The sequence below is a fragment of the Prionailurus bengalensis genome, chromosome C1, assembly GCF_016509475.1.
Source record: "Prionailurus bengalensis isolate Pbe53 chromosome C1, Fcat_Pben_1.1_paternal_pri, whole genome shotgun sequence".
NCBI classification, from domain to species: domain Eukaryota; kingdom Metazoa; phylum Chordata; class Mammalia; order Carnivora; family Felidae; genus Prionailurus; species Prionailurus bengalensis.
The window spans coordinates 24,903,480-24,920,885 of NC_057345.1; the positions used below are offsets into that span (position 1 = coordinate 24,903,480).

At 57.1% G+C, this 17,406-nt stretch overlaps 2 protein-coding genes across 2 annotated transcripts; one reads left to right on the top strand and one right to left on the bottom strand.

The window, feature by feature from the left end:
• Window positions 1-1,758: 1,758 nt before the first annotated feature.
• On the top strand, window positions 1,759-10,107 carry HPCA (hippocalcin). Its single transcript, XM_043578646.1, has 4 exons — window positions 1,759-1,863; window positions 4,224-4,622; window positions 8,916-9,021; window positions 9,143-10,107. Exons 2-4 carry the CDS (start codon window positions 4,245-4,247, stop codon window positions 9,238-9,240), a joined length of 582 nt encoding a protein of 193 aa, XP_043434581.1. The 5' UTR covers window positions 1,759-1,863; window positions 4,224-4,244; the 3' UTR covers window positions 9,241-10,107.
• TMEM54 (transmembrane protein 54) lies at window positions 9,899-16,244 on the bottom strand. Its single transcript, XM_043578644.1, has 6 exons — window positions 16,044-16,244; window positions 13,241-13,434; window positions 11,383-11,442; window positions 11,051-11,239; window positions 10,768-10,902; window positions 9,899-10,343 (listed from the first exon to the last, which is right to left on the bottom strand). The coding sequence occupies exons 1-6, from the start codon at window positions 16,057-16,059 to the stop codon at window positions 10,269-10,271; spliced, it is 669 nt and encodes a 222-aa protein (XP_043434579.1). The 5' UTR covers window positions 16,060-16,244; the 3' UTR covers window positions 9,899-10,268.
• Between the last annotated feature and the right edge of the window lie 1,162 nt (window positions 16,245-17,406).

Here is a 17,406-nt window from a genome sequence, read left to right on the forward strand (position 1 = left end):
AGCAAGTCTCTCCCTGCCCCCAGGTCCTCACACAGGAGGCAGCTGGGAACCACCCACGCATGTCTGGCATCTCTCACGCCTCCACTGGGGGTCCCAACACCAGAGCCAAGGCACACGGAGGAACTGATGTTCTAGAGGGCCCACATGTCCAACCTCCCCCACCCCCTCCACCGCCGCCTGGCTCCCCAGCTCCTCCAGTTGGGACCTCCCCATCCTCAAGCAGGAAGGACTAAGACTAGACTTTGACCATCTGAGTGGCCTGGTTGGGGACCTGGAAGTGGAGCTTTGGTCTGAGCCCTGGAGAGCCAGGGGTGTCCCGGCTGCCACCGACTTGGGAGGAGGTGTCCAGTCAGAAGGCAAATGCTGTCGGCTCACCTTCAAAGTAACCAGACTCCTCTCTCTCACCCTGAAATGGCCCCTGGCTTCCACCCTGGCCCCCACTCTTCAAGTCTGTTCTTGACAGAATGCCTGAGTGAGCTTGACCTGAAAGTCAAACCCTCACTCTGCTCAAGGCCCCAACCTAGAGCATCCCATGTCACCTGGAATAAAATCTACAATCCTTGGAACGGTCCTCACAATCTTTGGAATGGTCCTCAGCACTGCCACCATCCCAACCTCTAAACGCCGATCTCAACTTTTCCCAAAATATGTATCTAATACACCACAGAGTTGACTTGTATATTTTGTCCACTGTTTACTGCCCGCTGCTGTAACCCCACTGCCTAGAAAAATGCTGGGCACAGAAATAGTGCTTGATGAATATTTGTGCGATGAAAGGATGAAGGCATATGGATTCAAGTCCAGGCCTTCCATTCACCAGCTGTGAGACATGGGGAAAATCATTTACCCCTCTGAACTTCAGGTTGCTCATTTGTGAAGAGGGGACAATAAGGCCCACCTCCTAGAGATAAAGGACAAAATTCGAGCCCAGGATGTGTGTGTGTGTGTGGGGGGGTGGGGTGTTGCAGAAGCTGGCTGAAGGAGGATGCAGCCCCCATCCTGGCAGGAGGAGATGTGCTGGGGGGTCAACGACTCCGGAGAAGGGCTGTCCTGAGGTAAGGTGCCTACGCACTTCAGAACCCCCGAGACTGGACAGCAGAGGCAGAGCCTGGGGTCGGTCGGAAGCGAGTATGGGAGGAGCAGTTTAGATCAATGTTGGGAGGTGAGATTCATTCTGAGAGGGGTGGGGGGTGGGGGGAAGGGCGGTGAGATCCCGGGCGGTGGGCAGGAGATGGGGGCGGGGCTCTCTAAGGCCGAGGTGGGGGAGGGGCGTGTCTCCCCCCAGCCAAGACCTCCCGGACTGGAGAAATGGGAGCTGCCCCCTCGCGAAAGAGCCCCCAGCTCTGTTAGTTCGCGAGTTGAGGCGTGGTGGCAAGGAGGGCGCCTATCGAACCGCCCAGGCTCCGGATTCCGCTCGCTGAGCGACGTGCGGCTTCGCGCCCAGGTAGGGTTGGGGGTGGAACGGCCGGGGTTGCCCTCGGCTCGGAAAGACGTCTCTGGGCACTGACCCCCCGGACCCCATTCGGGCTACCTGAGTCGAGATGCTGAGGAGATGGAAACCTCTGTCCTCCTCCCCCGGCGGGCGCTCCCTAGTGAGGGGGCCGGGGAAGTGAGGGCGTCCCCTTCCCTCTCCCGGGCAGGGGCGGGGGCAGAGCCTAGCTCCCTGCTTCCCCCCGCCCCGGGGCTGGAGGGGAAGGGGAGGAACAGGGACCCCCCCCAGGGGAGGGGCTCCGGGCCAACGCCGCGGGGCGTCTCCCTGGCAGTCCCTCCCCCCGCCCCCCGCCCGCCCCTCCGGCCGCCTCTGCCGCCGCGCGCCGCAGCAGCGCCGCCTTCCCTGCGCAGTCGGTGTCTCCGCGTCGCTGGGTGAGTGGGGGCCGCTCCGGCCGGGGCTGGGTGATGCGGGGAGGGGGCAGCCCGGAGGGAGGGGGCCCCGTCCAGCCTCTCCAACCCCGCCGCTCTCGCGCCTCCCAGGGAGCCTCCTTCCGAGGGCGCTGGGGAGAAGGGGGCTCCCCAGGGGAAGAGCGCGGCGCTCTCCAGGGTCCTGACCGCCGAGTGGCCAGCGGGGAGGAGTCGCGTTCCGGCCGCCTCGGAGCGCCCCCTCCAGGAGGGGCCCGGCGCCCGGCGCTCTGAAGCGTGGGCTCAGGGCGAGAGCTGGGGAGAGGTTTGGAGAAGGTCCCCAGGGCGAGTTTCTCAGGTCGAGCTGGGGGGCCTCCCACTCGGGGGACTAGGGGTCTTTGCGGAGACAACAGAACCTTCTACCACCCTCGTTTCCAAGTCTTCCGATTTGGAGGGGCAGTTCTGAGGGTGGCAGGGAGGAGGGGGCCACTGGAAGATCTCTCCTGCCCAGCGCATCTCTCTGCCCCCGCCCCGATGACCCAGTTCCTTGGACCTTGAGGAGGGGACTAAGGGACACACTTCTCCGCCCCAGCCCCACGCATTTCCTCAGTCCCCTCCCACACACTTGTTCATTGGGTCCTCAGTCTGGGGCAGAAAAGGCTGCTTTAGAATGGAGGGTCACCAACTTGCAAAAACATGCATGTGACACTGCTGAGGACACACACAAGTCCACTAAATGGCCACTCGGGCATATCCCCCTCATACTGTGATGGGTGCGTACCTAGTCACATGCACATATATTGACTGAAACACACAGGAGTCAAATGCCATGCAGAAACCCGAGACATATGTGCGTACATGAACCCAAGCACTCACACACATGTTCATCCACATGTGCAGAGAGCTATGTGCAAATGCACACACAAGGAACATCCTCACCCTGTCTCACTCACAGCCCGAGGCTGGGGGGAGGGATTCACTTGCATACACCCCTACACTCCTGCCTGGAACTGCCTGGCTGTCTCCTCTCCATTGCCTTCCCCTCAGCCCTCCGCGCCTTAACCTCCTTTACTGAGGGGATCTTTCTGGACTATGTGAAAGGTAGGTATTGGGGAAAGGTTGGCTGGCCAGGGCTCTCACTGGAAAAGAGGCCCCTGTTATGTCTGAGAAGGGCTGCAGCTCCCTCTCCTGGGACCTGCAAGCACCCCTGGGAAAAGAAAGATGGCAAGGCTGCCTGAGGGTCCCACGTGCAGCTGGCCATGTGAGAGGTGTCAGCATGGGAGTTGGCTTGTGATGGCATTTGTGAGACATGTGGGGTCGTGGGCTGGTGTCTTGATGCACAGGGTATGGGAGCTGTTCGTGAGTGGTGCCGTGTGTCAGTACATGTGAGTTGTGGAGCAGAGGGAATGTGGTGTGGAGGCATGGTGACCCATGGTGGTATGTGAGTGGCCTGGGAGCCAGTGTATGGATTTGGTGAGCTATGTAACATTAATATGTGTCCGTGTGTATTCATTTGTATGTTGTTGTGCATGAGTCTTGTGGCATCTGGGTACACATAAATCATTTTTATTTGACACTTATGTAGCACATATATGTGTAGGCATCATTCTAAGTGCTTCACATGTATTAACTAATTTAATCCCCACAATAATGAGGTAGGTACTATTACCCTCACTTTACAGATGAGGCAGAGAGAGTATAAGGAACTCATCTAAGGTCACCTAGCTGGCAAGAGGCAGACCTGAGATTCAAACCCAGGTGGTCTGGCTCTGGAGCCTAGGTTAACACCTATCTTACACTGGCCTTTGTCAGGCACACATGTGTGGGGGAGAGAACAGGTCAGTGTCTGGGCTGCAGGTGCATTTTGTAATGAGCAGGCATATGCGAGGCAAAGAAGGAGCAGGAGGGAAGAGGGAAGAGGACCAGAAGGCCTTTTTGCACCTCCCTGGGCAACTCTGGGAGGCAGCCCTGTCACTCCACGGCTTTGCGACCTGAAACAGGTCACCTCACTTCCTTGAGCCTGCCTTCTCCTCTGTAAAGCGGGGCTAACTCCTGGACTTCACTTTGTGAGTGTGAAATGATATTCACTTGTGAAAGCCCAGTGGCCGGCACTGAGAAGGCTCTCCGGTAAATGTGAGTCCCCTTCCCTTCCTCCATCTCCTGGTCTGTTCCCTGGGAAACTGTAAGGTCCTGGGAAATGGTGTGGAGCATGTCACGGGCAGGATGCCGGGGTATGGGCTGTTGACTTTGGGCCAGCTGCTCTCTTTCATTGGGTCAAATGAGAGACTGGAGAGCCTGGTGTCTGGGGGGCCTTCCTGGAGTGGCGTCAAGGGGCCAAGAGGGCCTGACCACTTCCTCTCTACCCCTTGACCCCCTCGGGAATCCAGGTGGGACTTGGCTTGGTGGCCATGGGCAAGCAGAACAGCAAGCTGCGGCCAGAGATGCTGCAGGACCTGCGGGAGAACACGGAGTTCTCGGAGTTGGAGCTGCAGGAGTGGTACAAGGGCTTCCTCAAGGACTGCCCCACGGGCATCCTCAACGTGGACGAGTTCAAGAAGATCTACGCCAACTTCTTCCCCTATGGTGACGCCTCCAAATTTGCCGAGCACGTCTTCCGCACCTTTGACACCAACAGCGATGGCACCATTGACTTCCGGGAGTTCATCATCGCGCTGAGCGTGACCTCGCGTGGCCGCCTGGAGCAGAAGCTCATGTGGGCCTTCAGCATGTATGACCTGGATGGCAACGGCTACATCAGCCGTGAGGAGATGCTCGAGATTGTGCAGGTGGGCCCCTGGACCCCTCAGAATGCCAGATGCAGGGCCCAGCAGTTGGCACCCCCCATTCCCTTTCATCCTCTCGAGAGCCCTTGTGGGTAGGTAGTGGCGGGTGCTACTCTTGTGACCCATTTAAAAAACTATTAGGAACTGGTTTCCAATTTAAAGAAAAGTTAAGAAAACTCTCATATATCCTTTACCCAGATTCACCAATTAACTTTTGCCATATTTGCTTTATCATTACGGGCATGCGAGCGTGTGTGCAATGCTTCGCTGTTGTTCTGAACATGACCCTCTACCCCTGAATACATCAGGATATATTTCCTAAGAACAGGAACATACTCTTACATGACCCATAATATAATTATCAAAGTCAGGACATTTAATGTAGAAACTATTTTCTAATGTAGATAAATGCTATTATCTAACTTACAGACCATATTCCAGTTTTGTCAACTGTCTCGAAATGTACCGTAAGGCACTTTTTACCCAGGTTGAGGATCACACATTGCATTTCATTGTTGTGTCTCTTTAGAGTCCTGTAATCTGTAATAATTCCTCAGTCTTTGTCTTTCAAAACTTGACATTTCTTCAGAGTACAGGCCAGTTATGTTTCATTGATCCTCATTTACTCCGGAGAAAATGAATGCTCAGGTAAAGACATTGGCCCAAAGCCACACAGCCTGTAAGTGAACTACCTTGGGTCCACCATCCACTTTCCGTGAGGACACCCAGCCACCTTTCAAGTGACTGAGGGCCCATTAAAAACCTAGTACTAAGTGATATGTTTATATCCATGAGCCAGTGCATCCTTACAATAACCCCGTGAGGCTCAGAGAGGTGAAGTGACTTGCTCAAGGTCACACAGCATGTATGTGGTGGAGTCAAGTTCAAGCTGGCCACCGCTCAGAGTTGCCCCTAGAAAGGGATCTGGCTTCTAGTTCTGGAGTTGGCTTCAACTCTTAGATTTCCCATTTGTAAAATGGGGATGGTGATACTGACCTCACAGAGAGATTTAAGGACCTGATATAAATGTTCTTTCTTAGTACAAGTTTAAGTGTAGTATATATTAGCTCAATCTTCCAGAGTGCCTATCCCCCTGGCCCAGCATTGAAGTCCATCAGGGTTCTGGTTCTAGTCTATCCAGTTCCTAGTTCACTTTTTGCCTGAGCCTGTGTTTCTTCACCCATATAGTGAGGGTGTTAGCTCCCTACAGCACCAGGTTATGGCAGGTATAAAGTGAGACAGGGGCTCTAGCAGGAGAGAAAAGAGTCCTCCATATGATTGTTACTTGGCAAATGTTAGATGCTGTCAGTTGCTATTCTCTCCTCTGCACATTCTCTGCTCTAGCCAGAGTGGCCTTTTCAACATCCTTAGGATATGCCCTGAGTAATCCCACTGCACAGCTTTGCACAAGCTCTTGCTCTTTCCTTTTGCCTCTCTGAATCCTTTCCCTCTGGTTCCTCGGCTCTGCTGCTTCCCCTTCCATTGCATCCAGCCCCTACTGGATTCTTGCTTTGGCTTCTCTCTTGCTAAGCATCGGGGTATGCTCTCTTGAGCTAGACTAGCATGGGCTGCTTGGGGATGCGCTGCCCTCCCTGTGTCTATCGCTAGGGGTAAAGCCTTAATGTTTGTGACCCCCATGGACCAGGCACGAACTCTCTAGCTGACGGACAGTGGGAAGTTCTGGGGGTCCTGGTGGAAGGGCTGGGGCAATCAGGGTGATGGAAAACAGCAACAGCTCAGCGATTGAACATACCAACCAATATGAGAGATGTTCACGTTTTACCACTTTGTGTGGTTGCACTGCTCTATACTGGTAAATCTCAGCCCTGTTGGGGGCGCCAAACCCAAGACATCAGTCATGCCCAGCTTCATTCCTTCGGCCTCCTCAGGACCCCTGCCTGGCTGACCTCTGCTCCGTAGGCCCTGATTTCCTTTATGGCAGCCGGGCAGCCCGAGACGGCCAGTGCAGACAGAGCTCTGCAAATCCCAGTGACTGATTAATTACAAGTTGGCTCCAATGAAACAGTAAGTGCACAATTCCAGACAATTAATTAGGAGGCCCAGGAGAGGGCTGTCACGAGGGGAGCAGTCACTCTCTAAGTCACCTGGCCATCCTTCTCAGGACCCAACCCTGTGGACACACCACAAGGGAAAACGCTACGTCTTGGCCTCTTGGGGCTCCCACTCTGGTGGGAGAGAAGTCTGCACTGACTAGCTAAATGTGGTATCTGGAGTCTAGGGGACTGAAAGGCAGGGAAGGCCTGAGGATGTGGTGGATGAGTAATGATTATGAGCTGCTGTTTGCTGACCACTTACTCCAGCCAGCTACTATTCTAACTACAACAGTGTCTCATTCAATCGTCTGGACAATCCTAATGAGGGAGAAATGAGGAAACAGGTTCACAGAGGTTAAGGACTTGTCCAAGGCTACACATAAGGATTTGTCCAAGGGTTCCACATTAGTGGAACCAGGATGCCACTCCAAGTCCATCTTACTTCAAAATCCCTGCTGGTCATCACTACCCACAAGCATCTATCCCACAACTCTGAACGAGTGGATTCTAATTCAGTCTCTGCCGTCAATTCCCTTTCCAAGCCTCCATTTCTTATCTGGAAAATGGGGGTCACGATACCTGCTTTTCAGGGCCGTTGTGAGGTTAAGAAATAATGCATGTAAAGTACCTGGCACACGGCAGGAGCCTGATAAGTGGTAGCTAGTACTATTATTCCAGGAAGAGGCTGTATATTTTGGGAAACCTGAAAGGCATGGAGGGGTTGGTTGTGGCAGGGTCACTCACCAGGGGAGGCCTGATGATGGAGAGGTCAGCAGGCACCAAACGAGAAGTACCTTGAGTGACCAGGGCTGAATGGTTTGGACTTGGTACAGAGGGCAGTGGGAGGCACCAAAGGCTTTTAAGCCGTGGAGTCCCTGCCAGATGCCAGGCACTGTGCTAAGTTCTGAGGATATGGGTACTAGCTAGATATCCATGATCTTTAGCTGTATGCTGGAAACTAGGTGCAATCCTACAAAATTACTTTCAGAGAGGTGTCCCCAAAGGAAGAGCCCAGGAGGCTCTGGGCCAGCATATGGACCTTGACCCAGGCAGGATCAGAGAAGGCCTCCCTAAGAAAGCGCTATGTAAGTGGAGTCCCAAAGAAGAGTGGGAGGCAGCAGAAGGAGCGTGGGGCAGCATCCAGAAGGAGCTGGGTGCACGGTGGGCCTGGAGGGAAGCCTGTGTGTGATGGGAGCGAGGCGGCGGCCCACTGGGCTGGGGACGTGGCGGTGGAGATCTGTGTTTGGAAAGCTTTCAGAGGCAGCGTGGGGGACAGATGCGAGGGAAAGAGGCCGGAAGAGACCAGTACGGAGGCCGGATCTGGATCTGAGGCAAGGGAAGTTTATGGGATGGGAGAAGGGAGGCTTCTTGGCAGAGGTGACAGTTGCAAAGAGCTGGAACATCGTGGGGGATCCGTCTGGTCCTTGAGTTCTGGGGCGCCAGGACCCAGTCTATCCCACAGGCCAAGCCCTGTGTGCTCTGCCTACATTTAGCACAAATATCCTCCTTCGTGTTGCCTCCAGAGATCCTGCACGTGGCAGCTGCAGTTCTGGGCACAACTGAGCGCATGCTGTCCCCGCCTCTGGCAGATGCTCATTTGCGTTTATTTGCATAATGCCCCCGCCCTCTCTGGGCCCTGCGGCCTCGAGCCCTACAGCCCTTAGTGCGGCTCTGCGCCCCCTGCCGGCCACACAGGCGCCGCAGCCCAATGTCACCTCCTTCGTCCAGCGCCCCCTGTAGGCGGCCGAGCGCGGGCTGCCCAGGGCCCCGAAGTTTCAGAAAAGCAGCCCTAAGCCGGTACTCATCCTGGAGCCCGCAGCGCCCCGCACCAGCTCCTAAGCCCGATGTTCTAGCCCCTTCGCTATCTGGGTCCCGATATCCTCCAACCTCTCTCCTGGCCCACTGCACTCAGCCACCCCCAAATTCTCGGCGCCCACTCAGCTTCCTGCTGCAGGTCCTTTGTACGTGCAGATTGCTCTGCCAGCAATGCCTTTCCCACCTGGCGCTCCAAGGGAACTTGGTCAGGGCCCGCTCCAATAGCCCCCTCTTCTGGGAAGCCTCTCCAGGCACTCCTTCCTAAACTAACCCCCCTTCCCGTTCCCCCACGCCTCCGTGACCATCTCTCCACCTCACCCAAGCGGGGGCAGCAATCTTCTGCGTGTGTGGAGGCCGTTTTGGATGCTGGGGGTGGGGGGCTCGGGCAGGCTCCTCTCACTCCCTGCCTCCCCCTCCCGCCCCTCAGGCCATTTACAAGATGGTTTCGTCCGTGATGAAGATGCCGGAGGACGAGTCGACCCCAGAAAAGAGGACCGAGAAAATCTTCCGCCAAATGGACACAAACAACGACGGTGAGGGGGCAGGGATGGGGCGGGGCGGGTGCCACTCCCCCTTCCTCTTCCGCGGCTCTGCTCGGCCTCCTCTCGCCGCGCGGCCGCCTTCTCCAGCGTCACTGCTCCCCTCGCCCCGCAGGCAAGCTGTCCCTGGAGGAGTTCATCCGCGGGGCCAAAAGCGACCCGTCCATCGTGCGTCTGCTGCAGTGCGACCCCAGCAGCGCCTCCCAGTTCTGAACGACAGGACCCAGGTTCCCCCTCCTCCCTGCCTTCACTGGCCCTCTCCCGGCTTCCTTTCCTTGTGTCTATCCAGGCTGGGGGTCAGGCTGGTCGCACCCCCCCCACCCCCTTGCCCACACCCCCCACCCCCAGGGCCTGCACTCTGGGGTCTATGGAGAAGGCAACCCTACAGCAAGCAAGCGGTTAGCACCCTCAGTCCAAAAGGCAATATCTCCCTTAGGCAATGATTGAGGCGCAGGCTCTGGCTGGGTCTGCCCTCCCTTACCCAGAGGGAACTTCAGCCATTCTCCCCCGCCCCCACCCGCACCCCGACTCACACGCAGCCTCGAGCTCCTCCCCCAACCACCGGGCAAGCTCCCCCACCCCGCCCTTGTAGCTCTCAGCCTGGGTGGAGGGCGGAATCATGCCCAGGTGAGGAGGCTGTCTTCATTTGGATAGGAGGAAGGATTCCGGAGGTGTGGGGGTTTGAGGAAAAAGCTTCCTTGAGTCGTCCTTTCCTGCAGGAGGGCCTCGACCCTTCCTGCTCCACAGCTCTTGTTGGCCTGGAGGCCACGATGCAAAAGGAACCCCCCCCCCCCCCCCCGTTCCAGGCTCCCAGCTGTGGGTCCGTCCCATGAACCCCCACCTGCCTTTCAGCACTGGATGAACACAGACCCACCGATCCCTCTGTATATTTTTCCTCTCTCAGAAAGACACACACACAGGCCCACGGATGGGCAGACACATCCAGAGCCCCAACCACAGCATCCTGTGTGGGAAAGAAGCACAGGGCCCCCGGCCGAGTCCCCTCCCCTGCTGCATGCATCCACGTGGAGCATCTCTGTTCTTTTTAATAACTTCAGAATAAAGTCTCATTTCAGTGCAGTGGGCTGGGTAGCTGAGGGAAGGGGTTGAAAGCCCCACCCGGGCCCCTGAGTGACCAGTGAAACCTCTCGGGTCTGTTCCAGGAATCCTGACCTGGTCACAGTGCAGACTTGGTTGCAGGGGGCCCCAGTGGTCACGGGGCCTGGACGGGCCACCAGCTCTCAGAGGGTCAGCGGCTCAGAGCTGGTGCAGCTCAGCAGGTCATGGCCCTCCACGGGCTCTGGGCTCTCCTGCATCTGCAGAGACACAAGAGGCTGCCGGGGACTGGGTCTGCTCCTATAGGACACCCAGGGGAGGGGATGAGGGGAGGGCTGGGAGGATCTCTGGGGCAAAAGAACCTCACTACCTCCCCCCCCCCCCGCAAGAGCCAGACCATACCCTTGGGGTGCCCCCAGATTGAACCCAGATACTCCTCCCTCTCCCTCAAGACTCATCCTGGGCCTTGGGGGAGCCAGGTTTCAGCTGTGTGACTTAGCTGGGAGATCTGACCTCTCTAAGCCTCCGAGCTTCTCCCTTTCATCCTGGAGGAAAAACTACTGCTCCAGTTCTCAAGGCAGGGGCCCCATGCAGAGGGTAGGGGCAGATCAGCCTGGGCTTCCCAGCAAGGGCTCCCAGGAAATATGGGGAGTCGGGGCTGATGGAGGGGGTGGCGGGCCTTACCATGTGGTGGCTGCTTTTCCCCCACCAGGGCCTCAGTTCCAGCAGCTGGTGGGCGAGCTGGGCACAGCGCACAGCAAACACGCTCTCTGCCACGCAGAACACTAGCGAGATGCCCCAGAGGCACAGGCTGGAGCTCTGCGGGGGGGGGCACAAGGGGCAGGATGCAGGGTGGGTCTCCAAGAACCCTTCCCACCTCTGATGAGCCCCTGGGTGTCACCACCCATCCCCCCACTCCTCCAGCCCTGCCCTACCCCCTCCTGCAATCCCAGGCCTGAGCACTCACGTAAATGCGTGTGGGGTCGAAGGGACAGTCAGGCACCAGTACGAGCAGTCCGGGGCTTCCAAAAGTGCAGGCAGCCAGCAGCGCCCGGCCTTGGGTGGCAAAGGTCACGGCGATGGAGGCCAAGAGGCCCAGGGCACAGGTCAGAGAAAGAAGGGCACAGGCCGTGCTCGAACTAAACACTGTCCAGCGCTGGATGGGGGAGGCCACCGGTCAACGGATGTCAGGCTTGGTCCCAAGGGGTCAGCCTCACTCCCTCCGGGCAAGCTAGGCCCTTTGGGGTGGCTGCTGCCCCCACCCGACCCCTACAGCCCCTCCCAGGAGGAGCCACATACCAGGGGGATGCTGGGGAGGTAGCGTGACAACACAATGGCTGCAACGCCTGAGGTGATGACCTGTGGGGAAGGAGAGCAGGCAGGTGTCAGGGGCAGCTCCGGGTAAAGATTCCACCGAGGCCAACTCTAGCCCTCCAAGCCCCCGGCCCCTCATCTCCGCTCAGCTTTGGCCTCACTACCTCCATCTGCACAGAGGCACTGCCTCCTCACGGTCCAGCCCCGAAGAGATGTTTCTAATATCCGGTAACTCCCTGCCTACAACCTTCCGTGACTCCCCACTGCCTGTAGGTGTTTAACTCAAACAGGGACCTGTGTAGCCCAGGGCCACAGGGCCATGTCACAGGCTATACATGACATGTCTCTCTGGAGTGGAAAAGATTTGGGGGTAAACTAAGTAAACTCAACTGGCAAGGAACTAAGCACAAAACTGTTATTTTAACAAGTCAGAACACTTCATGGAGGAGAATTCAATGGGCTGAGCCCATGGGAGGCAGGTGGTCTGATGGCCACCCAGCAATGGCTTTACTTCACTGAACAGCCCCAAGTAAGTGCCCCAAGCTCTCTGGGCTAAGCCCCAGTCTGCAGGATGAGCTCACAGAAAGGACACTAGCTTTGGCGTCAGACACAAACGGTTTCAGATCCAGCCTGGCGTCTTTGTATCGACAGGAGGTTGGGTGAATCCTCAGTGTTGGTTTCCCCCTCTGGAAAGCGGGGGTAACAGACGCCCCCTGTTGCCAGATGCAGTTGAGGATTAACGGAGGAAATGAGGGCAAAGCTGAAGGGGTCCAGCCCAGAGCCCATCCCCGGTGGATCTCCTAACCCTGAGCTCACTGCTCTCCCGGAGTTCCTTACAAGGCTGGTGAGAGGAACACTGGGGCCACTGGGGAACCCCAGGGGTCACTCCAGGGGACACTCCACACATCTGCACAGCCCGGCCCGTCCCACTGACTGAGGCTTCTCCCGCTTGCTGGGGCATGTGATCTCCATTCACCTAAGTCTTGACGCCAGCGGGCTGTTCGAGCTTCACTTTGTAGAGGAGAGACTAGGCTTAGAGAGAGGAAGAAGTCCCTCAGCCGGGAGGTGGCAGAGACGGAACTCAAGGCTTTGATGGATGGATGTTGCCCCAAAGCTGCAGCCACCTCTGCTAACAGGTGGGAAAGAGCTCTGTGACCTTCAGAATGCCAGGCCCCTTCATTCGTGGATTCCTCAAACAGGTACTGACGCCTAGTCATAGCCACGGCCACCATTAATTGAGCACCTACCATAGACCGTGCCTAATGCTAAGTTCCTGCCAAATTTGTTTTTTCGGTGTCCCCAGAATAGATCTTAGCCATTCCCACCTCCACACCTTTGCATCTGCCATTCTCTCTGTCTCTGGAATGTCATCCCAGCTTCCTCTCCTACTTGCTGGCCCCAGCGTGCCTCCTATGTGGGCTATGGTAATTGCAGCCTATCTTTGAACTCCTACTCATCCGTCAATATCCAGCTCAGGGGCCTCCAGCTCTGTGAACACTCCTGGACCCTCCCAAGCTCAGCTGATGCTCCTTCCTTTTGTCCAGCACTGCCTTGGTTACTTCCTTGTCATCATAATAATCCCAGTTCGCAAGCGTGAGCACTAACCATGCGCCAGATACCATGACACGCACTTTACGTGGATCTCATTACGTGGATCACTTTACGTGATCTCATGCATACTCACGGGACCCTCTCAGGTGGACAATGCTACCATCCCCATGTAATAGACAAGGGAGCTGAGGCAGGGAGAGGTTGAGAGACCAGAGGCTCGGGGCTCTCTCCTTGCCCACCCCAAGCCCCCTCCAGCTCCCTCTTGCCAGTCACCCTCCCTGCCTGGCCATACCACGATGGCGGACGTGACAGAGAGGATGTTGACCACGCAGTACTGCAGAGCCACGGCATCGCGTGGGGCAACCACGTAGCGCAGCACAGTGCCGTGCAGAAGAGCGGCTGCAATGAAGCTCACATGGCCCAGCACTACCAGCACCAGCCCTGTCTTCATCAGCACCTTCCGGAAGTCCCCCACACTCAGGCCACCTGTGGGGGATAGCCAGGTCAGGGCCATGGTGCGGCTCAGCCTCTGGCAAGGAGAAGGCTGAGGCCCTGGCAGGATTAGTGGACACTGGGTGCTAAGTCTGTTTCTGGAGGGCTTGGGGTCAGTGACTTGTCTTCTCTGAGCCTCAGTTTCCTCATTTGGAAAAGGGGTTCACAACACCTTCGTGAGAGTCTTTGGGGCTCTAAGGCTGGAAAAGCACACAGGTGGTACTTAATAAAGGGCAGGAGTTCTTGTCAGTGCTCAAGGTTACGCGTGACAGGGCCACAACTTGAACCCAGGTCTCTAGCTCTAGGTCCATGATCTTTCCACGAAGCTCCCCATTCACTGATTTATTCATTCAGGAGTTTGTTACTCAAATGCTCAGAGTGCCTGCTCTGTGCCAGGCCCTAAGGTACCACGGCGAGTTTGACAGTCACTGTCTAGGCCCCAAAGAGCCCCTAGTGCACTGGGCAGGGATCAGATCCTGCTCGGGATTCAGTTTGGTGGGTAGAGCCTGGCACATAGTAGTCAACTCACAATTGCTGAACTGACTTGGGGTAAGAAACTCAAGCCTCTGAGGATCCATCTCCTCATCTTTAAAATGGGAAGAGGGGTACCTGGCTGGCTCAGTCCAAAGAGCATATGACTCTTAACCCTGGGGTCGTGAGTTTGAGCCCCACGTTGGGTGTAGAGATTACCTAAATAAATAATTAATTTAAAAAAAATAATGAAATGGGAAGAATAACCCTTGTCTCCCAGTGGAGGAGGGTCCCAGGAGGAGACAGATGGGAAGGTAGGTGGGGCATACCCTGGGGGTGCTGGGAGAAGCAAGCTCTTGGTGCAGGGAGACTGGACAGGGACAGGGCAAGTGGGGGAGGCTGGGACCAAAAGAACATCTGAGACTCCTCTGCAGATTCTGAGTGGCCAAGTGGCTACGCAGCCCCTGTCTGCACACCTCACTGGGAGGGATCTCTCCTCCTTGGGCAGCTCAGGCTGTTCCATATCTGCTCTTTGGAATGTCCCCTATGGGTCCTGGCTTGGCCCCAGAGGACACACACTATGCCTCCTGGCCCTGTCAGCCCCCCTCATTCCAGCCAGCTGTGGGAAACTGGCCAGGCCTCTAAACTAAGTTCTAGGAAGTCCCTTCCTACACCTCAGTCTCCTCATCTGTGACAGAAAGGGTTGGATCCTATTTCATATATGGGAGCCCTGTAGCTAAAAGAAATGAAAGAAAGAAGGAAAGAGAGCGAGAGCGAGAGCAAGAGCGAGAGCGAGAGCGAGAGAGAGAGAGAGAGAGAAAGAGAAAGGGACAGGGAGGGAGGGAGGATGGGAGGCAGGACGAGAGAGAAAGGAAGGACGAGAGAAAGGGAGGGAGGAAGGAAGGAAGGAAAAGAAAGGAAAGAAAGAGGAGGGTAAGAAGGAGAAAAAAGAAAGACAGAAGAAAGAAAAGAAAGAAAGAAAGAAAGAAGGAAAGAAAGAAAGAAAGAGGAAGGAAGGAAGGAAGGAAGGAAGGAAGGAAGGAAGGAAGGAAGAGGGAGGGAGGGAGGAATCACTAGGGTGGATATTCTTGGGGGCCCTGTGCCAAGAAGCAGTCCCTGGGAGCAGCAGGGTAGGGCCGCTGTCATAGCCCTTCTGTGTGACCTTGTGGTATATAAACTCGGGAGGGGCCAGCGCAGCTGGTCGCGGAGACACTTGGGGCCCTGCAGGACCCTCTGGAGCAGGACTAGGTCTCAGAGCAGAGGGCAGGTGATGGCTGGATGGGACCTTGGAACTGGGATGGCCTCATGAAGATTAACTGCTAGTCAAACAGGAAGCTTTGTCCCAAGGGCCTGACCCACCTTGCCCCATCCACCCACCTGCCTGGCAGCCCAGACACCACCTGGCTCAGGGTTGGGCTTACGAACAACAACCTCCTAGGACCAAGACTTGGTCAAACTGGAGGGACAGGGCCAGTGTGGGGCTGTGCCTGGAGCCCCGGACAGAGTGTCAGGGCAGTCCTGACCTCTCCTGTCTAAGTGATCATTCTTAGAGCACTTAGCAATGTGGTTGGCACTTCACTCTCAGGAGCCAACTTCATTCCCACAGCAGTCCTGGGAGGTGGTGCTACCACCCCCATTTTACAGATGAGGAAACTGAGGTTCATGAGGTCTCTTGGCCAGAAAGCGGGGAGTCCCCGGGTCTGTCTGATGCCCAAGAGCAGCATCAATCACTGTGCCCAAGGAGTGAGGGGAGGAGACACACCAGTCCCGCTCTGTCTGGATCCTGTTGGAGGAGTGGAAGGTTGGAGGTGGGAGGCTTTTGCGAGGCTGAGGAGGCGAAAGGGCAGGGAGCCTCTGGCTCAGGGCTCCCCGGGCCCTGGGTCTCCCTCCCTCTGCTCTCCTTCTGGGCCAAGCGCGCGCTGCTCTCTCCAGCGACTCTCCTCCCGCCTGGGGGTTCCCTCCTCCGCCGGAAAGGAAAGTGGGGACGGAGGGCCGAGGCGCTACCCCACCTCGAGAGGATACCAGCGGCCCTCCTCCCTCCACCGCATTGCTGGGGAAACTGAGGCCGAGAGCGGAAAGTGACCCTCAGAGAAGGCGGCGGGGGCCTCGCGGGCCGTCCCGCCGCGGCTCACCCAGGCGCAGACACATCTCGGCTCCCGCGCGGGCTCTCCGCGGCCGCTTCAGCGGGGCTCCGGGTGCCGCGGCCGGCCGCGGGGCCCCGCTCCCATCCCGGTCCGCAGCCTGGGCGCCCGCCCGCGCCGCGTCTGGGTCCCGGGCTCGCCGGCGCCCGGCCGGCCTCCCTTCCCGTCACCCCCCGGGCGGCCCAGCCCCGGGCGGGCCCTGGCGGCTCGTTTGCATCCCGGGCCGGTCCGACCGGCTGGGCAGCCCTTCCCCGCCCGCCCGCCCGGCTGAGTCACGGCGCTGGCCCCACCCACCCGCCTGCCCGCCTGCCTCGGCGATCCCAGCCCTCCCCAGTGGTCCCATTGCACAGATGGCCACTGAGGCTCCGAGGCGCAGCCGTCGTCCAGATGGGGGCCTTACGCGTGTTGGCTGTGGCTGCCGTGACCTGGTGGGCGCCTGGTCTGGCAGCCCCAGGGTGAAGGTTGGGAATCTACTTCTTTCTAGAAGATGGGTGGTGCAGGAGCACTACGTGGGAGACCAGAGTCTGTTTCCTGACTTACTGTAGGACCTCAGGCAAATCACTTTCCCTCTCTGGGCCTTAGTTTTACAGGGCAAAGAATGGTCTCTGTCCTGGGAGTCTTTGGTCCTCCAGGCTGAGCAAGGCACTTTATTCCCCTGTCTTGGAGGTCTCTGTTCTCTCATTGGAAAATCAGGGATAATAAATCCTCTATGCTGGTGATGAGACAGAATGAGATACAAAAATGAGATAAGAAAACACTTTGAAAATTCTCTAGAGTACCTTCAAAGACAGAGTGTAGACCCAGCGGGATCACGCAGTAGGAGCTTCACATATCCTGGCTACTGGTTACTGAGCCTCTTTAAAGTGCCAGGATGGACCCCTGCCCTCCTGTGTTTTGTCCTCAGCATCTGGAAGTGGACTTGCCCAAGAGCACCCAGCTGGACATGGTAGAGTTAATGGGAACCCAGATTCCCACTCGGGTCTCCATGTCCACGTTTCCCATTGTGGCCCAGCTGGGGCTGCCTCCCAGGGCTTTCTCAGCCCTCAGAGCAGGCCTCTGGGAAGCACTTACGTGGCATCTGGGCAGTGGCACTTCATTGTCCGTACCCTCCACTACACTGGTCAGTGGCCTTAAGCGCAGGAGCTGGCTTGGTACTTCCGACACCAGATGTCCACTGAACGTGTGCCTTTCTGCACGCCTGTTACTGGTGGCAGCTGTGCGCCCTGTGTGTCTGACACCTGGGTCAACACGCAGAGCCTCTGGAGTCTGGAGGACGTTAACACCAAAGGAGGGAGTGGAGCCCTCTGAAACTGGGTCCGGGAAGCCCCTGGGGGTCTCGGCAGGCTGCCCTGAT